Source organism: Balaenoptera physalus (assembly GCF_965194825.1).
Source record: "Balaenoptera physalus genome assembly, chromosome: 3".
Classification (NCBI taxonomy): Eukaryota; Metazoa; Chordata; class Mammalia; order Artiodactyla; family Balaenopteridae; genus Balaenoptera; species Balaenoptera physalus.
This window is the reverse complement of record NC_138890.1, coordinates 52,978,280-53,002,551: the sequence shown is the minus strand read 5'-3', so window position 1 is coordinate 53,002,551 and position 24,272 is coordinate 52,978,280. Positions and strand designations below refer to the sequence as shown.

Below are 24,272 nucleotides of genomic sequence, written 5' to 3'. Positions count from 1 at the left end.
CATGGCCAGAACTTCAAAGAAACAGCATGGAATTCAATGCCCTAAGAGCAACTCTGATGAATGCAATTACCACACATTTGCAGGAACAGTGGTAATTGTCAAATTATTGTTATTATCAAGTGGATTTGTTTTTCTGAAGTTTTAAAACAATTAAGCAAATAGATGCCAAAATTACAAACAAGAAAAAAAAGTATCAAAAGCTTGGAGCTCCAGATGATAAATTCTTGACTTGGCATTCTAGTGCCATCTTGTATTCAATTTGGGGTTTTAAAAATAAGGTTCAGTGCTTTACAACAGCAGCACATAGGATATGACACAGCACAATCTCTTCTAATCCATCTATGGACTTCAATTAGAAAAGTGAAATAGTGAAATTTCCCCAGGAAAGTTTTCCCATTAATGAGGCAACTTTCCATTAGTTCTATACTGACTACACAAAATGAAACATTAATAGTAATGTTCATTTTTGAAAAATATGTTGGGAATTATGCATTTTGGTAGATGAATGGCTTTGAGAAAAGACTTTATTGTACAACTTCAAATGATCTCTACTGGACATCTATTCTATTTCTAATATTGATCATTTTTTTTCAAGTTTTAAAATATCTATTTTAGGAATTTCAAACAAGAAGAAATACTCTGTATATATGTATGTATAGAAAATATCCAGATACTTTTTGTGCATGTGGTAAAAAGAAAACTATGGTCTTATCTACATATGCAAAGTAAAATAAGCTTTACAAAGCACATGCACCATCATATTTAAACCTGCCCCAAATTTATGCAGTAGATGGTATTGTTCCAATTTTACAGTTGAGAAAAACTCAGAGGAGTTAACTACACAAAGATAACAAATAGAAGAGCCAGAGATTTGCACCCAAAGAGCAAAGGCTGCAACACAGGCAGATGGGTGCTATCATAAACATAGATGTATGTGGTATATTGGGTACCGGAAGGAGGAAAATATATTCTAGTAACTTTTAAAAATGATGGCTATGAGACATTTCATGTTGATGAGGTATTCAATTCCAGAGAATTGTTAAAATGCTACAGATAAAAGTAGGTCTGGAGTTGTTCATGGGTACCACAATTGAAAGTAAGAAGGATAACTTCAATCTAGGTTACTGGCAGTATTTTTTAAGGTAATCTTCCCATATCTCTACTATGGCTCCTTGGGCTTAAAAAAAGTTTAAGACAAACTTCTATGGATGTCCAAAAATTTCAGCAGAGGTCAAATCCTGTGGGCCCATTCCATTGCCTTCTTTTTAAGGTTCTTATTTGTTAATGAGTGAAAAAGGCAGCTCCATGTTCTTATAGATGTATTAGGAGTCTTATTCTCTGCCCTGTAAAGGCAAAGAAGGCAAGAAGTATAGCCTGGTTGTTAGCAGGTTTCTGACCACAGTTCCAACACTGATTTTAATTACTTAATCTCTCTGAGCCTTATTTTTCTTATCTGTAAAATGGGCATAATGAGTGTTTATCTTATAGGTTTTTTAATGACAACCAAAGGAAATCCATTAGAGCACACAACAAAGTGCCTGGAATATAATACAGATTTGATGAAACAATTTAAAAAATTTTTTGTTCTTGAGGAACAAAGCTAAAACTTTACATGTTTATATGTCTTGCCAAAAGAGCATCTTTCAGTGCATTCCGGGGCTTTTTATGTGTGGAGTAATGAGTAGAGGTGCAGGAAGACAGGTTTAGGATTTAGCCTAATGCATACTGTATAAAAATGGCATGGGCTGCTTTAGGTGGCAGTGAAATTCCACTGGGGCAGTCAATTATTTGAGAGGGCTGTTATGGAGAGGATTCAAACTTCTTAAGCAGATATTGAATACAGTGCCTTTAAAACACTTTCCATCTCTAAAATTTTATTTTCTCTAGATTTTTATTTTCCTCCTCAAGCGTTACCAGTTTACATATAACCAATCAATCATGTTTTCAGTTATAAAGATCAGACTATCATAATAACATCTTTTTTTCTTTGTTCCCATTGGCAGGATCAGTGTCGTGAATTCTGGAACATGGTGAGAGACGGAAAGCTTATCTGCAACAGAAAAATCGACCCTGTTCAAGATCCATATGGCAAGATGCACATCAACAAGTGTGCTATGTGTCAGAGCATCTTGTAAGTGAAGAGGTTTATGGATCAGTTTGATATGTTGTGACGGTCAGAAAATAGTTCCTCTTAATTTAAAACTTAAGGCGCTTAGCATCACACATTAAAAATATAATAATAGCTCCTCATTTTAGAAGAGGACAGTAAGTTTCCAAAGCACTTCCATAAGAAATTTATATTTTGATTATTATGAGCATAATCATACCTGGGGCATCTGGGATAGGAGAATACCTTGTTGTATCATGCCAACATCATTGACCTTCAAAGAGGAAGTATATCGGATAAGTACCATGGGGCAGGCCAGTTCACTTTGCAGAGCCTCGGTTCCTCCTGTACATAAAGAGAAGAATAACTACACAATATAGTTTTTGTAGTGATTCAAGGAGATAATATTTTCTAAATGTTTATAAACTTTAAAGCATGATAACTATGTAAAGAACAATCAATACAGGAGAGTTTCATTATAATTCAATAACAAAATAAAAAGGGAAATGAAGCAACTCTCTCTATGAGAGTCATAAATACATCCTATTAAGAAAGAAAAGTAATGGCCTTTTAGATTTATATCATTCTGGATGATGGTATAGTAACTGGATTTATGAAAGTTGATAGCATTGTCACAAATGTATTATGAAAATTCCAATGATCAGACCTCATTAGTTAAAAAACTATCTTAGATATTTTTTAGATATGAGAAAACAGTGTTTGTTAGATATTCTAATGTTTAGAATTGGAGAAATACTTGGTTAAAAAATTCAATAATAACTCTGGAAAAACTACCCTATCCTTTTTTTTTAATTCTGCAGTGAGCAAGAAGCTAGTGAAAGAGAAAAGAATAAAGAAGAAAAATCAAGTGTCAAGCCCTCAAATGATGTAAAGGTTATTTCTTAAAAAACACAAAAATAACTATTTTCATCTTCATCCTCAGATTCTTCTCCACTTTTTGGATAATAAAGTTGCTAATCTTCTGCTTCAAAGAAAATTGATTTTTATCAATATTGTCACTTTGGGTTATAAGATTTATCTTCTGGCTTTGAGGTTTAATGTTTTTCTCAATTTTATAGAGAACTCTCCTGCAGTATGTATCAATTATTGCTTTAGTCTCTCCTGTTTGGGAGAAATGTGGATTGAAAGATAGTGGGTAAAATTCTTTACCACCTCATCCGCATGCTTATGTCTGACACTTTAAATGTGAAATGAGGCTTCATGTCGCTTGTTGACATTGACTTTAACAATTCAGGTCAAATAAACTAGTCTCAAAGTCTCCCCTTTAGTGTCTCTCCTTGTTGTCTTTTCCCTGTTTTCTCCAGATGGTTTTCTGAGCAACAGTGAATCAACAGCATGTATGCATGATGCTGCCTTTTCTATTTGCTTTTCAAGATCACAAAGAAGACATCTTCAATCAGTCCTTTAACCGTGATAATCACATGTGTAGAGTTAGATTCCTGTGGGATTGTCCTTTGGTCAAGAGTATATCTCATGTGGAAAATGGGGGAAAGGAAGGATTGATGGAAAGGGCAAGGGAGACGAGGAGGTCTATCAAGTGTTGTTTTGTGTTTCCTTACATTTCCAGGACCAGTGCAGAGAGGTTCGGAGGATGGAAAGTTTAGACAGTCCGGGCGTATCTTGGCCTCCATTGCCGGGATAAGTGTAGTGAGTCTGAGACTAGAGCCAAGAGAGGACTTCCTAAAACCAAGTTTGAGAAAACCACCAATCCAAGAAGGGAAAAAACCATGCCCACTTCCCCTTTCTCATTTTCTAGGATGAGTGCTGTAACTTTCGGGAGTATGTGAGGAATGACGAGCTCATGCGTACTCTAGAGAATGACCCTGTGCGTGGTACTGATGGAAAGTTATATAAAAGCAAGTGCTGCATGTGCAGAATTACCTTGTGAGTAAGAGGATCCTGTGACCCCTTCAGCTAGTGGGGGAACTGCATTTTTAGAGACTGTTGATTAAATACACTTGTGCTCATGAATCCATGTGGACCTTAAACCAAGTCTTTAGATGCAAGGCTCTTAAGTTGAGAACACCTGGTACAGGAGAAAGAACACCTGGATTTGAAGACAGGAAATCCCAACATAAGTTCTAACCATGATATTTACTAGCTGTGTAGCTTAAAAAATGTTTTTCAACGCTCAGGATCCTAGTTACAAGAAATTATTCCAAATATTTGTTCTACAACTAGATCAGACTCAACAGAGAAGTCTTAAACACACACACACACACACACACACACACACACACACACACACAGATTTTTGTACCTCAAAATATATTAATTCAGACTCTCCAAGGCTAAGGAATTTGTTTTTTAGAAAGGGTCTCTAGGTTATTCTGATGAACAACCATCTTTGGGGACCAATGGACATGATAGATGATGATAATGATGGTGATGATGATGGTTGTGAAAAAACACTATGAACACAATAATAATAATATATATTTTTTTTAGCTCCTCATAGTATGTTCCTTGAGGTAGGAATTACCAATACTATCCTCTTTTTATGTTCTAGGAAATCTAGGTTCAAGGAATTTAAACAACTTAACCAAGGTCACACATCTATTAAGCAATGGGAGTGTTAAGCCAGCTCCCAGCTGTATACTTTTCTTAACATGTCATCCTGGTCACTCTCTCATTCAATGTTCTGTGGTTCCATCATATTTTATTAGAAATGTTTAACTTCCCACTGGAAGTTATAGGAGCTAGTCTTTGTGGATGTAAATTTAAAATACTTGTCTTCTTCTCTAGTCAAAAAGTAGCTTTGGAAAGGACAAGAATTCGAGAAAAGCCATCCCACGTTAGATCTTCTGAAGAGGAAGACAGCCCAGATTCCTCCATTTCTTCTCTGGTAAGAATTACTATTTCTAAAAAGTTACTTATTAACTTAATTTGCTTATTCTGGGGGGGCGTGTTGACATTTGCCCTCTATAAACCTCATTCCATGTAAAGGTCTAGGAAGGACTGATTCAGTACAGCCTCAAGTACTCTCAAGGATTAAATAGAGTTCATGCTTAGTAAAGAGTTCTGAGATTACTCACTGGTGCATTATGCTGTGCTCTTTGAGATTATTAGCCCTGCTCCAAGCGAATTTAATACATTTTTGAAATTTTAAAAAGTGGGTGTATAATGAATGTGACTTCTGGCACATGCAGTCAGATAAGCAGTTAGGAGCCTCAATTCTTTAATTTCAGCAAACCAGAAAGGCTCTTCACCCAACTTCTTCCCACTCCCCCTCCAAACCAAGTCCTTTTCCCAGTAGCCTGGAATGCTATGCTGAACTTATTTATACTTATTATATACTTATGTAAATATAAATATGTAATTTTATACTTATTATATTTACATTGAGCCTAATGGGATTGCTTTTTTAGAGCTTTGCCAAGGTCAGGAGTAGAAAGAAGTAAAGAAGATACGAGAGCATGAAGTATATTCATTCACAAAGTGCAATCTTGAATTGGGTCCTAGAAGGGAGACTTTAGCACCTAATCTGATGACCCAAAAAAGAAGAAAGAAAGGTATCAAACATGAATTTTATCTAATTATTTTCCCAAATCAAGTAGAATAATAGATGAGTTACACTAGTGAAATACATAATAATTACATATTTCTAGTAAATTAGGCACTATACTAGGGATCCCTAAGCATGGAGAAGAGCTATTCACAAAATCTGCTATTTTGCCCCCAGCTTTATTGAGCTATAGTTGACATATAACATTATGTAAATTTGTGTACAACACATTGATTTGATAGACTTACAGACTGTAAAATGATTACCATTATAGTGTTAGCTAACACCTCCATCACCTCACATAATTACCATTCCTTTTTTGTGGTGAGAATATTTAAGATCTACTCACCAACTTTGAGTATATAACACAGTATTATTAGCTATAATCACCATACCATATATTAGAGCCCGAGAACTTATCTTTTAACTAAAAGCTTGTACTCTTTGACCAATGTCTCCCATTTTCTCCAGTACCATCCCCTGGTTAACGACCCTTCTATTCTCTGTTTCTATGAGTTCAGCTTTTTTAGATTCCACACATAAGTGATGTCATACAGTATTTGACTTTCTTTGTCTGACTTATTTAACTTAGCATAGTGCCCTCAGGATTCATCCAAGTTGTCACTAATGGAAGGATTTCCTTTTCTCATGACTGAATAATATTCCATTGTCTCTGTGTGTGTGTGTGTGTGTGTGTGTGTGTGTATCTTGGCTATTGTGAATAATAAAATCTGGTTTTTTTCATATTTTTATTGGAGTACAGTTGATTTACAATGTTGTATTAGTTTCAGGTATGCGGCAAAGTGAATGAGTTATACATATACATATATCCACTCTTGGTTTTTAGATTCTTTTCCCATATAGGCCATTACAGAGTAGTGAGTAGAGTTCCCTGTGTTATACAGCAGGTTCTTATTAGTTATCTATTTTATATATATAGTAGTGTGTATATGTCAATCCCAATCTCCCAATTTATCCCTCCCAAAACGTGTTATTTTAAAAAAAACAAACATTTTACTGAAGTATAATAGTCATAGAGAAAAAGTGTATATATCATAAGTGTACAGCTATTACTAAGTGATCACATCTGTGATATTAACACCAGATCAAGAAATAAGATATCACCAGCAGACCAGAAACCCAATCATGCTTCCTCCTGAATAACCTGGTTTTGAGCTGAGCTTTCTCTTGGGGAAGAGAACATTCATTATTCATTGTCATTTATTTAGCTATCATTTATGCATTCTACAAATAATTATTAAGCACCTACTATTTTCCAAACATTACTGTGCATATGAGAACAACAGCCATAAACTAAACAGATAGAACTCTCTACACTTATGGAGTTTATACTGGAAGAACACAGATCATAGATGATGTGAATAAATAAAATGTAATAGCAAGGGGGAAATAAAGTAGAAAAATGCTATAGTAAATGCTGGGATACAATTTCAAGTAGCTTGTACAGGAAAGAGCTCTCTGAGAAGGTGACATTTGCACCTCCTAAAGGGATTAATTCCATACATGTAAGTGAGGGGAGAACATTCCAAGAAGAGGAACAGCAAAGCCTTGAGGCAGGGATCACAGTACAGCAAGGAGCCCAGTACAGCTGACACAGAGTGACCACAGAGACAGTCATAAAGGAGGAAGTCATTAAAGTAACAGGAGGCCATCTTATGTAGGATTTTGTAGACCATTTTTTTTTTTTTTTGTAGACCATTTTAAAGGTGTTAGTTATTATTCTGAATGAAGGTTTTGAAAAGAGCAGTGACGTGATGTGATTTATGTTTTAAAAGAATGACTCTGCCTGCTGAATTGAAAATACACTGCAGGAGGACAAGAGCAAAATCTAGACAGCTAGTTAGCCACAGCAGTAATCCACAGAGGCTGGTTTATACCAAGGTGGTAGTGGTGGAGGTCATGAGAGGTGGATGAATCCTAGGTCTATTTTGGAGGTGGAGAATTTGTTCAGAGTTGATGTGCTATGTAAGAAAAGAGAAGCATAATTCTGTCCTTGTTGCTTCTTTATAATCCTTTATTTTAGTAGTTCAACCTTGGGGCAGCAGATACCTGAAAAATAATACTAAGGATATACCTGGTTCAGTCCTACCTTCTTAGAAGGTGCTTGTCTAAACTCTCCCTGAATTATCTCTATTGATATGGAACTCACCACAATCTAAAACAGTCCCTTTAGATGTTTGAATTATTTAACAAAACGAATTAGAAAATACTTCTTTATACCTCTGAAATAATTATCAACAGACAGACTACTATTAAATTTTCTATTTCTTCTCAGAAATTGGTTTTCAAGGAATTTGTTAATTCGGCCTAAGTGGTCAAATTTATTGGCATACAGTTATTAATAACATTTCCACATTATCCTTTTAATATCTATATTTATATAGTGTACCACTTTTTATTTTTAATATTGCTAATGCGTGTTTCTTGCATTTTTGTCAATTTTGTAAATAGTTTATCAATTTATTAATCTTTTCACACAACCAATGTTTGGCTTTGTTCTGTTCTCTATTTCATAAATTTCTTTTCTTTATTATTTGTTTTCTTCTATTTCCTTTGAGCTTAATTTGCTTATTATTTGCTAGTCTCTTGAAATGGAGGTTTATTGATTTTAAAAGGTTTTCTATTTATGTATTTACTTAAAACTTTCCTTCAAATCACTGCGTTAGCTACTGAGTTTTGATATTTTGTATTTTCATTATCATTCAGTTCAAAACACTTCTACATTCCATTATGATTACTTTAGAGTCATGAGTTCTTTAGAAGTGTGTTGCTTAATTTCTAAATACTGAGGAATTTTATAGCTATCATTTATTACTATAATTATTCCACTGTGATCCTAAAACTTATATTTTATGACTTCAATTTTGAAATTTATCAACACTGGCTTAATGACCCAGAATGTGGTCTATTTTGGCAACAATTTCATGTCCACTTGAAAGGAATGTATAGCCTGCAGCTGTCAGATATAGAGGTCTATAACTATCATTTAGGTCAAGCTGGTTAATTTTGTTTTTCAAATATTATATGTTGATATTTTTTGTCTGTGGTATCAATTATAAAAAGAAGTATGTTAATATTTCCATTTATGTTTGCAAATTTGCCAATTTCTCCCTTCAGTCAGTCAATTTTTGCCTCAGATATTTTGAAACTATACTTTAGGTACATAAATGTTTGGGATTGTTAATTACTGAATTTATTATTTTATAATTAGAAATTCTCTTCTTTATCTCTGCTATTACTTCTTGTCCTAAATTCTACTTTGTGGGATATTAATATAGATATACCACCTTTTATATGACGAGTGTTTGCATGTATATATTTTCCATCCTTTTACTTGTAACCTACTGGTTGAAATATAAAGATATAGTTAAAGAATCAGTAGAGAAATGCAAATCAAAACTACAATGAGGTATCACCTCACACTGATCAGAATGGCCATCATAAAAAAATCTACAAATAATAAATGCTGGAGAGGGTGTGGAGAAAAGGGAACCCTCTTGCACTGCTGGTGGGAATGTAAATTGATACAGCCACTATGGAGAACAGTATGGAGGTTCCTTAAAAAACTAAAAATAGAACTATCATATGACCCAGCAATCCCACTACTGGGCATATACCCCGAGAAAACCATAATTCAGAAAGAGTCATGTACCACAATGTTCATTGCAGCTCTATTTACAATAGCCAGGACATGGAAACAACCTAAGTGTCCACTGACAGATGAATGGATAAAGAAGATGTGGCACATATATACAATGGAATATTACTCAGCCATAAAAAGAAATTGAGTTATTTGTAGTGAGGTGGATGGACCTAGAGACTGTCATACAGAGTGAAGTAAGTCAGAAAGAGAAAAACAATTATCGTAAGCTAACATATATATATATGGAATCTTAAAAAAAAAAAGGTTCTGAAGAACCTAGGGGCAGAACAGGAATAAAGACGCAGATGTAGAGAATGGACTTGAGGACACGGGGAGGGGGAAGAGTAAGCTGGGGTGAAGTGAGAGAGTGACATGGGCATATACACACTACCAAATGTAAAATAGATAGCTAGTGGGAAGCAGCCACATAGCACAGGGAGATCAGCTCCGTGCTTTGTGTCCACCTAGAGGGGTGGGATAGGGAGGGTGGGAGGGAGACGCAGAGGGAGGAGAAATGGGGATGTATGTATATGTATAGCTGATTCACTTTGTTATACAGCAGAAACTAACACACCACTGTAAAGCAATTATACTCCAATAAAGATGTTAAAAAAGTTATTATAAAAAAAAAGATATAGTTAAAGTATACTTATTGTAAATATTATAAGTTGAGTCATTTTGTTTCTCCAGTCTGATAATCTCTGTTCTTTAACTGAAGTACTTGGTCCTATTAATATTAATGTAATTACTGACACCACTGAATTTAAGTCTTTCATAATCCTATTTTTAAAATTTCTCTGTGTTTTTTTCCCTTTGGCCCTACTTTAAGATTAATAAAGTTGTTGTTGTTATTATTATCATCATCATCATTATTAAACTCACACTTCCAAAAGACTGCCAAGAACAAATAATGTTCGTTCTTCTACATGAAAAATCTATGTATTTTTTACCTTGGGAAACATACTGACAACTAACATATACTGAGCACTTAGTGTGTGCCAAACACCGTATTATGTATGCATATAAATGCATTATCTGATTTGATTCCCTAAAACAACAATATGAGGCAAGAGCTATTATTCTTCATGTTTTTCAGATGAGAAACTAAGGCTCAGAGAAGTCAGATAAATCACTCCTCTAGTTAGTGGCAGAGCTGGGACTCAAAAACCCATGTGGTTACCTAGCATTTACCTCTGAGTCTCTCCTTTCTAGATTGTATATAACCAGTGTCTTCATTTAAGAAACAAAAAAGGGATATTATTTCTTGCATGGTAGTTTTTTTCCTATGGGCATACCTCAGTTTATCTGTGCCCAGTATCATGTAGGATTTCTGCTTTCTTATTGCTTTGTTTTTCCTTGTATCTTGGTTTAGCTACTAATCTTCCCTAGTAAAAAGAAGCCAAATCCAGGAGGTTAAATCTACCTAACAATGGTGTGAAACGAATATGTGGGTTTGTATAACCTATGTTACAGTTCCTTTACTAACCATTTATTCATACATGATTGAGGAAATCAAGAGGTTTTCCCCAAGTTCATATCTCTTGAGTGCCATTGAGCAAATGTGCTTTATGTTTTGCTTGTTCAGAACTCTGAGATGTGCAGACCGTACCGAGTATTACCCAGGATGGGTTACCTTTGTCCAAAGATTTTACAGCCTGTCTGTGGTGATGATGGCCAGACATACAACAATCCTTGCAGGCTCTGTCACGAAAATCTGTAAGTATACAAGTCCAGTGAGCCCACCTTCCAGTGTAGAGGCCCTTGATGACAGTGTTGACCCACAGCAGTGTACTGATATGAATGTGAGGTGTGTTGCAACCAATTTACTAATCACAGCAGTTAAAATTCAAATGTTGTGAATGATCTTATTCATGCATAAAATACAGAGGATTTAAGGTTATCCCTTTAATAAAACTTCATATAGTTTACTGAGTGGAAGAGAAAGGAAAAAGTGGTGGGGTTACAATAATTAGAGAAAATCTAAGCCCATGTGCACTCATGGGGGCGTGAACATCATCTACCCTTCGTGTAAAGAGAAAAAAGTTGAAAATCATTGCGATACAGAGTCAGCCCAGCCTCTAATCTCTAATGGCCTTATTATGACTACCTGATAGTCGCAGATTTCCCATCCTCTCCAAGTCTTCTTGGAGCAGGAAGTGCTATCATGCAGAAGAAAGCACACTGGAGCAAACGGCAGACCTATTCTCAATTTATTATAAACTATCTGTGGGCATATTATCTCATCATTCTGAGATTCACTTTCTTCCCTGGAAAACTTGACATAGTTCTCTGGGCCAGCTGACTTCACAGGATTATTGAGAAGAATTGCGATTTTTATTTTAGTTAAATACAAGGAATTTGTTTTAATACTTTAATTATTGGTTGTAGATTTGTTGCTTTTCTGCTCGAATGCTGTTTACTCTCACCTCCATTCACATTCTTCACCCGTTCCCAGCCTTCATTTGACCAGCTTTCAATAAGGGCATGGTGGCAAATCTTGACTTTTCTACCCCACCCCACCTCAGACTTACATTGCAGTCCATATATGTTCATTCTCTCCTTCTTAGAACACTATAAGCAAGGCCCAGAATGTGAGGATGGGACTGATATCCTGCTTTTCAATCCCAGGAAAATATCTGAATTTACATTTATTTCCCTTTAAATCAACTAACTCACAAAAGCAAGAGCCATTCTGCAGTTCATATACATAGACTAAAATCGGAATATGAGTGCTTTATGTGTTATATCTGTAAGTAAGTCACTTTCATATTCACAGTTTCACTGAATCCTCACTGCTCACTACAGAGTGGTATCATCTTCATTGCACAGAAGGTTAATCTGAGGCTCAGAGAGTCCAGGTAATTTGTTTAAAATGACAAAGCTAGGAAGTAGATCAGACTGGATTTTAATCTTGTTGATTTGGGTCTAAACAGAGTTTTCTTTTCTCTCCACTACACTACTGTTATATCCAAGGCCAAATCCAGGAGGTTAAATCTACCTCCTTAGTGTGTACAACACCTCTCAGAGTTCCTTAAACATTTGGGGATCAAAGATTCCTTTGATAATATAGAGAAAGTTACCTCTTTCCACAAAGGAAAAGAAAATGATGAAACATTAAAAATTTGTAGGCATAATATCTGTGGGCACATAAATCTCTTGAGGTCTATCCATGGATCTTACAGAGTTTTAATAATTAAGGAATCTTAATTCTTAAATGTCTTAAATGTTTAAGGAATGAGTACAACCATTCATGAATCTGTTGCTATATATGTCTTATTTTCACCCCAGAAATCCTTCAACTTCTCTTTTTTGTAAATGTCAGGCCCTAAATTATCCATCCAGTGCTCTACAAGCATTCCATTAACTGTATAAACCCACGGTAAGTTTACTCAAGGGAGCTTCAGAAATGACAGAAATGCCCATAATAAAAATATTGATAAAGGATACCTCAAGATGGATTGTTTAGCTAAAGAACTGGGAGTATACATTAGGAAGAGAAGGTTCAGGCTATCCCAGGCAAGATGGAACATTATTGGTTTCCATGGTCTTAGAGGAAGTTATAGGGAAGCAATTTCAACTTGCACAATGTTCAAAGACAAAATGAACTGTCCTGATAGACGGTGAGTTTCCTATCACCAAAGCAAACAAGTAGATGTTTGCTATATAATATTTCTTATGAGAAAGGCATTAAAATTCATCTTGTAAGATTCTTTCCAACTACTGATATAAAATTCACACTCTATGATCATATATTGTTATATTTTATAACATACATATAGAATTTATATATATTTATATAAAATACATTTTACAAAATATATTCTATTTTATAATCCCCAAGTCACATTATAGGTATCCAATAAAGTCAAACTTCTCTCTGGGATCCAGTTTTCCCATCTATAAAATAATGGCTTTTGCTCTAGGTGATCTCCAAGTTTATTTCCGACATTCAACAATTCCATGACTGTATAGTGTACAGGAGAATGAAATGTGATGAAATAGATCCAGGCCTGGAGCACAAATCTGGGGCTAAATCAGAAGAGAGAGAATAAACCTGAATGATGCCTACGGGAAAATAGTTGAATGCAGATCCCGGCCCCTACCCCTCATTTCAGTTCTGGTTTGATGCCCAAATGTCACTCACATTGATCCCTGGTTGTGTTTTGTCTTTTTTTTTTTTTCATTATAACTTTGAGTTTTCCCATCTTTGAAACTTCCTCTTCTGTTTTAGAATACGCCAAACTAATACACGCATACGCAGTGAAGGAAGGTGTGAGGAGAAGAGCAACCCAGAAACAACACCTCTCAGAGTGCCAGCATCTGTAAGTACACCGGCCTTCGCGATTACAGTGTTAGAACCAGGTGGTTCTGCTTCTGTTCTCTTGAACTGAGTGATCGACATTTCTCTGGCCAGGGAAATGATACTAGGTCAGATAACCCCAGAATTGGTCACATCTTCATTGTGAAGGTAATTAAGTAATTACTGAAATATGTGGGAATAAAAATATAGTAGTTAATATTTTTAAATGTTTACAGTTTACTGGGATCATTGACAGACTGTTTATGAGCAATGTGCATAATGTGACACTTCTGCAGAGTTGGTTTTATTTTCTGTGATCTGCAATACAAAGATGAGACAGAGACCAAGCGTGGTCAGATACTGACAGAAGTGGACTTAAACCTTATAGCCTCGTATCAATACTTTGCATTAAACTGTTTCCCAACATGAAAAGTTGCCTTTTTCATTTAAATCCCTACAAGGATGTTATGACACACATTACAGTCATTTCACCTTATCTGAGGTTTTGCTTTCCATGGTTCTAGTTACCCAAGGTCCAAAAATAATACTAAATGGAAAATTCCAAAAATAAACAATTCACAAGTTTTAAATTGTGTGCCGTTCTGAGTAGCATGATGAAATCCTGCACCGTCCTGCTCCATCTCACCCAGGAGGTAAATCTTCCCTTTTTCCAGCATATCCCAACTCTTAGTCACTTACTAGCCATCTAGGTTATCAGATCAACTGTCATGACATCACAGTCTTTTGTTCAAATAACCCTTATTTGAATGAATAATGCCCCCAGAGTGCAAGAGTAGTGACACTGACAATTCGTATATGCCAAAGAAAAGCCAAAAAGTTCTTCTTCTATGTGCAAAGTGAAAGTTCTCACCTTAATAAGGGGGAAAAAAAACCATTGTGTGCTGAGGCGCTCAGATCTTTGGTAAGAATGAATCTTCTATCCACGAAATTGTGAAGAAGGAAAAAGAAATTTATGTTAGTTTTGCTGCTCCACCTCAAACTGCAAAAGTTACAGCCACGTTGTGTGATAAGTGCTTAGTTAAGATGGAAAAGGCATTAGATTGGTGGGTGGAAGACATGAATAGAAAATGTGTTCTGACTGGCAGCAAGGTGCTGGGCCAGAAAGCATCAAGCCTCTACCAAGACTTCAGCAAGGGATCCCCTGAAATTAGTGACACCAAGCCATTTACTGCAAGTAAAGTATGGTTACACAGATTCAGGAATAGATTTGGACTGAAAAATATAAAAATTACTGGAGTGGCTGCGTCTGCCAGTGAAGAAGCTGCTGCCACATTTCTGACAGAGTTGAAAAGGTTGATTAAAGAGAAAGGATGTCATACAAAACAAGTCTTCAGTTACAATGAGGCTCCTCTGAAAGAAGATACCCAATAGAACCTGCATTCGTAAAAGTGCAAAGGAGGCACCAAGGCATAAAACATGGAAAGACAGATTAACTCTGGTACATACCACAGGGCATATGATTAAGCCAGGCATAGTGTACAGAGTGAAGAACCCACTTGCTCTCAAAAACAAAAATTATCTGCCTGTGTTCTGACACCATAATCAGAAAGCATGGGTGATAGCCATCTTGTTTATGGAATGATACCACCAATGCTTCATCCCAGAAGTGAAAAAATACTTGGAAGAGGAAGGCTTGGAATTTAAAGTCCTACTAATAATAGACAATGCACCTGGCCATCCTGAATCTATTTGCTATGAAAATGAAAATTTCAAGGTTGTATTTTTGCTTCTATATATAACCTCATGACTTCAGCCCCTTGACCAGGGCATCATTCAATTTGTCAAGGTCACATACACCTGCCTGGTATTTGATTACATGTGATCAGCAATTGATGCAGATCCTAATCTGAACAAAATGCACTGCTGGAAATCATTCACTATTGCTGACACAATAACATTCCTTAAAGCTGCAATGGATAAATTAGAACTGGAAACTGTAAGTGCCTGCTGGAAAAATTTATGAAGTCATGAATGATTTTAAAGGCTTCCTGGGGATCAATGGAGAAGTTAGGAAAATCATTCACAGGGCAAGACAAGTTGATGGAAAAGGATATTCTGACATGCTTGATGAAGTGGAAAAACATATTGAAGGCCACTGAGAAGTGTTAAAGACCGAGGAATTGGAAGAACTTATTGAGTCATCTACAGAGGGAGAGGAAGATGAAGAAGTTGAAGCAGAACCAGCAATGCGAACATTACCAAAATTTGCCAAAGTGTTTCAAATTGCACAGATATTAAAGGATAAAATTATGGAATACGATCCTTGGATGGAACACAGCATTAAAGTCACCCATATGCTCACCTTTGCAGCAACACTTTGATGAGTCAGAAAAAAAGAGCGACAACTTCTGACTACAATGTCCTTCCAAAAGTTTTTGGCAAAAAACCCTTAAGCTATCAAAGATTCCCAACCATTGACATTATCTGCTCCTGTCATCCAGCCATCCACATCATCATAGTTTGATGGATTACCTGAAGCAGATGATCCTCCTTCTGACCTATTCAGGTCAATGGTAGCCTAATGCTATGTCACAATACCTATATCATTCACCTCAATCTCATCACACAGGCATTGTATTATCTCATATCACCACAAGAAGAAGGGGTGAGTACAGTGCAATAAGATATTTTGAGAGAGAGAGAGAGAGAGAAGGACCACATTCACATAACTTTATAATTGTTCTATTTTATTATTATTGTTAATCTCTTACTGTGCCTAATTTATAAATTAAACTTTATCAGAGGTATGTATGTATAGGAAAAAAAACATAGTATATATGGGGTTTGGTGCTATCTATGGTTTCAGGCATCCACTGGGGATCTTGGAACATATATCCCGAGGGTAAGGAGGACTACTGTATTGAGTTTAACATTCTCCCTGGTGATGGCATTTGAGGAATCTCTTCCTCAGGCAAGATGATATGTGACCTGGGGAAAAAACTAGGAATTTTCAAATAAGAGAAAATTTTTTGTTACCAGATAAATATGGGTTCAGAGTTTTTGATGTTTTTCATATGCGAGACCTTTGGCAAATCACATAAATATGTAAACCAAAGCTCTCACTGAGTTATTGAAAATATTTAATAAATACTTCTAAGCATTTGGCCCAGTGTTTAAAAAGCAATGGCATTTATTATTATTATCAGGCCTAGGAGTCTAAAGTATGAATGTAGAGAAACAGACCCTGGCACAATGCTTATTTCTTTTAAATAATTTTAATAAATTTATATTTGGTATTAAAATATACTTATCTTTAATAAAACAAACAATATTTTAATAAGTTAAGATTTAATAGCTAGTTATTATTCACAACTGTTTTTACTCTATTGCACTGCCACAGAAAGCTTTGGCAATAATGGAATTAAAAACAATTCCGCCAGACTTGAGGATCTTAAGCAATACTAGATGAGACCATATTCAAAAGAACTCAGCAAGCCTTGATATGGGAAAGTGGAAAAACAAGAGCTATAAGCTAGGTGTTTCTGGTTTCACACTGGCAGCTGGAACACAGGGTAGGAGGCAGGGTACTGGAATGAAGTCAGGAGACCTTCACTGTTTTCTCATGTGGGTTAAAAAAGTCATTTATCTACTCTGGGCATTACACATATATAAAGAGAGGTTTTAAACTTTTGCTCTAGTCCCTATGTTGTGTTGGCTATCTTTTTATCTTATTAGATATAAACTGTTAGTGGTTTGCTTCTCATTTTATTGCCAGAATATAGTGTCTCCCCATCTTACAAACACACCTGGTCACATACATCTCAAACAGGGAGGTAAAAATAATCTTTATGCAAGTCTTATAGACCACACCTTAGACCATGCCTTGCTGTAATCTCATGTAGACAACATGATGAAAACTACTTTATGAGGAATTTGCCATAGAATAATACTAATAAGATGTATTTATTCAAATAATGAAGCATCTTGCCAGAGCTAAGAACAAAAGGTTTTGCAAGTTCCTTCCTTTCATTTTGGGGTGTTTTTTTTCCCGCTAGAGTTATATAACAGGCATTATTAATGACAGGAATTATTTATGGTTTTATCTGATGGAACAAATCATTAGAGCAAGAGGTGTCCTGGGCATGAGTTCAGTTCCTGCTGTATGATTCAATTATGTGATATTGGATACCCCAAGGTAATATGGGTGGGTCATGGCCCAGCACTGCTCTGATAACCATTATGGGTGTAAATCCTGGAGGCTGGAAACTATTGCCTAAACCTTGTTCCTCTGTAGAAGATTCCCTAAGAGAGTCTGGAATCCCAAGAATGAATAAAAGGCCTGGCACAACTTCCAGTCACAACTTTCCTGGAAAAATAGACTGAAAATCCTACTTTTACTTACTATTCTGAGAGGTACTTTTCATTATACAGTAACTACTAAGATTTATGTAACTCTTTAGAGTTTTATCTGCTCTTTCCTTCTGCATCCTCACAGTAAATCTGTATTTAGGGCAGGGGTCATTATCTTTCCCACTTTACAGAAAATCAGCCTGGGAGAAATCCTGCAATTTACCAAAGTTAATCAGTATTTGTTCGGGGTCCACTGTAGCCCTGACTTCATTTCTTGTGCTCTGCCACCATCCTTTAGTTGTCAGGAGATTCTGAAAACCAACGGTTCTAGAAAAGGCATTATCTCAATTAAATAAAGATTAGCTACACTGGAAGGAAATGCCTATGTTAAGAAAAATACCAGTACTATTTTCTGAGATGAATAAATGACTATTCTCAATTCCATGACAAAGATTTTCAAGGATTCAACAAGACCATAGCTTGCCAACTCAAATCAAAGGAAGCCTGATGGGGTTAATGTGAGAACTAAAATGGAGGTTTGAGTTTGGAATAATAATGCTGCTAGCGTTCCAGGTAGTACCAGCAGACAAGATGCAGTTACCTTTTTAAAAAATTTAAACGTTGATTTAATGTTTTAAATGTTGATTTCAAGAATATACAACTACATGGATGAGTCAGGCAGGAAGACAGCTGATTAAAATCTCATGGCCTAAAACAAACTATAATAGTAAAGCATTAATTATTAGAGGAATTAGACTTAAGTCCTGACCAAATGTGACATCTTGGCAAGTCAGTGAACTTCTCTGAAGCTTAATTTATTCCTTTGTGAAAAGATGTGAATGACACCTTCCTTTTTTCATTACCATGAGGGTCTCATGTAATCAAGAGCAGAGTTCATTTTTGTATCTACCTCAACAGGGAGTATATACTAGATACTCAATAAATACTCACTGAATCAACTGAATAAAATGTGAAAGTGATTTGAAATTGTGCATTCTTAGCAGAATGCAAGAATCTATGGATTTCTTTGACTATGTTATTACCATCATAAATGTATAGCCTGCATTTCTACAATGTCTTTGAGTTTCTAACATCTAACCTACCCATCTTCTCTTGTAGGTCAAATGATGAAAGAGTTAGTGAAAGCCATGAGGGAAAATGTGTATCCCAATTCTGAATCGCCGACCTTCACCATCTGTATATACAAAGAATTCTTCAGAGCTCATCTTATTTACTATAGAAAACAATACAGAACTGTTGGGGGAATGGACTCACTGACTTTCAGTCTTTTCCATCTCTTTCCTCCTAGATTCTGTGATCTGAGGGCACAGAGACATCTTCATCCAGTCTGTGCTGTGGAAACCTCCTGATCACAATGCTGTCTGTCCAACTGCTTGTTCAATAAAAGTAAACCCCGCAGAACGCCATTTCTGGGATTTCTTTGTCACTGCCTGGATAATAGGAACTTGTTTTTGCAGAAGCTGAATGAACTCTACCTTTTTGTTTTTCTAAGCCTATCGGTGGACAGAGAATGCTTTCTTCAAATTCAAGTTGCTGCCACGATTGGGAAGGAATGTCTAGAAGAGAGGAGGGGATGTAGGGGTTCCCAGGCAGCCAACAGCTATATAAAGCCAAACCAGCCATGAATCAATAATTCATAATTTCCTATTATCAGGGCCTTGGACCCATACATAGTCTGGGGGAAGACCAAGGCAACAAGAGTTACCAAGGTGTGCAAGTCTGAGCAGCTCTGTCTGATAGAAATATAATACTAGTTACATATGTAATTTCAAATTTTCTAGTAGCTACAAAAGAAATGGGTAAAATTAATTTTAGTAATATATTTTATTTAGCCCAATATATCAAAACTATTATTATCATTTCAAAATATAAAAGATATATAACATTATAATAATATAAACTTTTTCTTTTTTTTTTTTTTACTAAGTCTTTGCTATTGGTATGTATTTTATACTTACAGCACATCGCAATTTGGACCAGCCCCATGTCAAGTGCTCAAGAGCTACATGTATTATAGCTAGAGGCTACTAAACTAGACAAAGACCTAATACACATGAGAAATCCACCAGAGAATATAAGCACTACATAGCGGTGGGATGGAACACGTGTAAGCTCCTGCCTCAATGCTGAAACACTCTCATGCTCAGGACCTTGCTACCGGTGTCCAGTGACAGTATCTAGTTACATTGTTCACTTGCAGATTCCAGGCTAATGCTGAACACACTGTAGATGGAGGAAGCTGTGGGGAATCCACCATGCTTCTAGTTGTTCTCAGCTCTAGAACTGTGCCAGGAATGGCAGGCCTACTTGGATTTGGGAAGTTAATTTTGTATTTATTCCTCTGCCCTTTTTCTTTTAGATAAGTTGCCACTAGGCCCATTATAGTAGGATTTTATGATCTTTGTCCTCTTTAACTGAGTGAAGATAAATCATTCCCTGTGATGTTTTTTTTTTTCTTTTTATGTTATCATTAAGAAAAAAGAAAGAAGACTTGTAAATCATTTTTCAAGCAGGAAAACACAGAGCCATTTCAGAAAAAAAAAAAAAAAGTGAGAAAACAATGTTGCTATTTTCTTTGGTAATTCCAGGACATACAGAATGGATTTACAGATACTATAACATCTGAGATTGTATCTCCTTCCTGGTTATTTCTAGGAAATCCAGAAACACCATTTTCCTGGCCAAGACATATGATTTTTGAGAAGTAGTCACTTTATGTCCTTTTGAATATTTTATTGAGTTAACAACAACAAACCCCCTGTACTGCCTTCATCATTATTATTTTGATTATGATTATCAGGTAATATGCACAAAAGACTACGTTCTCTCACACTCAAGACTTAAGCAACCCTTGATAATAATTCTGAGCACCAGGGAGAAAGTGTGGCTCAGGGATATGGTGAGGTGAAGGATAGGGTGGTCTCGAACAGGATGAGACACAAGAATGGAGAAAATTCCAGGGACCCAGTCAAAGTCAAGGGTGAAGTGGGGGTACAGAGGTCAGGGATGAAATGAGAACCAAGGAAGATAAAGCAGGGAATGGACTGAGGCTCAGGGATCGGGGTTAAGAGTGTGAATGTGTTGAACACATTACTTGGGATTAAAAAAAAAAACAACTGAAAGTTGTTTATTTTGGAGACACAATCTGGAGGCAAATATAAAGTGTCATCTGTGTCAAAATGGTCACAACAAAATAGCTGTATTAACTATCAAGTAAACTGATTTTTGAGTTGCTTCCTGAGTTATATCTTGACATCCGAATGGGAGGTCAATGAAAACCAGACCCATCTTACTGATGTTTCACAAACCAGCCCTAAAATTCGAAACCGGGAAGTGACAAATGATCCTGAGATGGACCTAAAGAAGGCCAGACTATTTCTATCACCTCTTCCTGGTCACTACCACAGACTTATGCATTTCTCTATAACTATACTTCAGATTCCATTTTCAGAATGTGGGTTTTCATAGAAGTACCACTGTCAAACTCCTTATTTTTTCATGTAAGGAACTCACCTGAAGTCTCCCCCTCTCTCTCAAGGCTTCAGAAGCAAGTACAGAGAGCACCTGTATAGGCTACAGGTCAGAAAACTTTTTCACTAAAGAGCCAGATAGACTTTGCGGGATACACAACCTCTGTCACAACCACTCAGTGCTGCTGTTGTGTTAATATAATGAATTTACATTATGTAAATTCATATGCATAGCTATGTTCCAATAAAACTGTATTTATAAAAATAAGTGGTGGGCCAAGTTTGACCTGTAGGCTGTAACTCAGTTATGGTTAAGAATCTGTCTCTTTAGCTACATGTAAATCAATGAAATTAGAACACTCCCTCACACCATACACAAAAATAAACTCACAAAGACATGACACCATAAAACTCCTAGAGGAGAACATAGGCAAAACATTTTCTGACATAAATCGTAGAAATATTTTCTTAGATTAGGCTTCCAAGGAAAAGAAATAAAATTTTAAAAAACCAAATGAGACCTAATCAAACTTAAAAGCTTTTGCACAGCAAAGGAAATCATCGACAAAACAAAAAGACAACCTACAGACTGGGAGAAAATATTTGCAAACGATGCAACCGAGAAGGGATTAACTTCCAAAGCATACAAACACCTCATACAACTCAATATCAAAAAAAACTCAATCAAAAAATGGGCAAAGGGAGAGGAACCAAGATGGCGGAGTAGAAGGACGTGCTCTCACCCCCTCTTGTGAGAACACCAGAATCACAGTTAGCTGCTGGACAATCATCGACAGAAAGACACTGGAACTCACCAAAAAAAGATACCCCACATCCAAAGACAAAGGAGAAGCCAAAATGAGACGGTAGGAGGGGCACAATCAGAGTAAAATCAAATCCCATAACTGGTGGGTGGGTGACTCACAGACTGGCAAACACGTATACCACAGAAGTCCACCCACTGGAGTGAAGGTTCTGAGCCCCACGTCAGGCTTCCCAACACGGGGGTCCAGCAACGGGAGGAGGAATTCATAGAGAATCAACTTTGAAGCCTAGTGGAAATTGACTGCAGGACTTCGACAGGACAGGGGGAAACAGAGACCCCACTCTTGGAGGGCGCACACAAAAGAGTGTGCGCATCGGGACCCAGGGAAAGGAGCAGTGACCCCAGGGGAGACTGAACCAGACCTACCTGCTACTGTTGGAGGGTCTCCTGCACAGGCGGGGGGTGGCTCTGTTTCACCGTGGGGACAAGGACACTGGCAGCAGAAGTTCTGGGAAGTGCTCCTTCGCGTGAGCCCTCCCAGAGTCTGTCATTAGCCCCACTAAAGAGCCCAAGTAGGCTCCAGTGTTGGGTTGCCTCAGGCAAAACAACCAACAGGGAGGGAACCCAGCCCCACCCATCAACAGTCAAGTGGATTAAAGTTTTACTGAGCTCTGACTACCACAGCAACAGCCAGCTCTACCCACCACCAGAGCCTCCCATCAAGCATCTTAGATAGCCTCAACCACCAGAGGGCAGACAGCAGAAGCAAGAAAAACTATAATCCTGCAGCCTGTGGAACAAAAACCACATTCACAGAAAGATAGACAAGATGAAAAGGCAGAGGGCTATATACCAGATGAAGGAACAAGATAAAACCCCAGAAAAACAACTAAATGAAGTGGAGATAGCAACCTTCCAGAAAAAGAATTCAGAATAATGATAGTGAAGATAATCCAGGACCTCAGAATAAGAATGGAGGCAAAGATATGGAAGATGCAAGAAATGTTTAACAAAGACCTAGAAGAATTAAAGAACAAACAAACAGAGATGAACAATACAATAACTGAAATGAAAACTACACTAGAAGGAATCAATAGCAGAATAACTGAGGCAGAAGAACGGATAAGTGACCTGGAAGACAGAATGGTGGAATTCACTGCTGCGGAACAGACTAAAGAAAAAAGAATGAAAAGAAATGAAGACAGCCTAAGAGACCTCTGGGACAACATTAAATGCAACAACATTCGCATTATAGGGGTCCCAGAAGGAGAAGAGAGAGAGAAAGGCCCAGAGAAAATATTTGAAGAGATTATAGTCGAAAATTTCCCTAACATGGGAAAGGAAATAGCCACCCAAGTCCAGGAAGCGCAGCGAGTCCCATACAGGATAAATCCAAGGAGAAACACGCCAAGACACACAGTAATCAAATTGGCAAATATTAAAGACAAAGAAAAATTATTGAAAGCAGCAAGGGAAAAACGACAAATAACATACAAGGGAACTCCCATAAGGTTAACAGCTGATTTCTCAGCAGAAACTCTACAAGCCAGAAGGGAGTGGCATGATATACTTAAAGTGATGAAAGGGAAGAAACTACAACCAATATTACTCTACCCAGCAAGGATCTCATTTAGATTTGATGGAGAAATCAAAAGCTTTACACATAAGCAAAAGCTAAGAGAATTCAGCACCACCAAACCAGCTCTACAACAAATGCTAAAGGAACTTCTCTAAGTGGGAAACACAAGAGAAGAAAAGGACCTACAAAAACAAACCCAAAACAATTAAGAAAATGGTCATAGGAACATACATATCAATAACCACCTTAAACGTGAATGGATTAAATGCTCCAACCAAAAGACACAGGCTTGCTGAATGGATACAAAAACAAGACCCATATATATGCTGTCTACAAGAGACCCACTTCAGACCTAGGGACACATCTAGACTGAAAGTGAGGGGATGGAAAAAGATATTCCAGGCAAATGGAAATCAAAAGAAAGCTGGAGTAGCTATACTCATATCAGATAAAATAGACTTTAAAATAAAGAATGTTACAAGAGACAAGGAAGGACACTACATAATGATCAAGGGATCAATCCAAGAA

General features: G+C 36.7%; 2 protein-coding genes across 7 annotated transcripts in view; one reads left to right on the top strand and one right to left on the bottom strand.

The window, feature by feature from the left end:
- SPINK5 (serine peptidase inhibitor Kazal type 5) overlaps positions 1–19,330 on the top strand; it is a 74,568-nt gene extending 55,238 nt beyond the window's left edge. For 2 of the 5 annotated variants that reach the window (XR_014261653.1, XR_014261654.1), the window contains exons 25-32: positions 2,004–2,131; positions 2,929–3,001; positions 3,885–4,012; positions 4,874–4,973; positions 10,883–11,013; positions 13,529–13,619; positions 17,853–17,971; positions 19,028–19,330. Coding sequence is in view for 2 of the 5 variants with exons in the window: in XM_082454097.1 (XP_082310223.1) it covers positions 2,004–2,131; positions 2,929–3,001; positions 3,885–4,012; positions 4,874–4,973; positions 10,883–11,013; positions 13,529–13,619; positions 19,028–19,036 (660 nt within the window). In the remaining 3 variants the exon portion in view is untranslated. The remainder of the gene's footprint in view (positions 1–2,003; positions 2,132–2,928; positions 3,002–3,884; positions 4,013–4,873; positions 4,974–10,882; positions 11,014–13,528; positions 13,620–17,852; positions 17,972–19,027) is intronic. The other 3 variants (XR_014261655.1, XM_082454098.1, XM_082454097.1) reach the window with 3 other exon arrangements.
- LOC309657191 (uncharacterized protein) overlaps positions 1–24,272 on the bottom strand; it is a 165,467-nt gene that overhangs the window by 65,417 nt on the left and 75,778 nt on the right. For both annotated transcript variants that reach the window (XM_082454339.1, XM_082454340.1), the window contains exon 2: positions 2,328–2,452. In XM_082454339.1, coding sequence (XP_082310465.1) covers positions 2,328–2,452 — 125 coding nt within the window. The remainder of the gene's footprint in view (positions 1–2,327; positions 2,453–24,272) is intronic.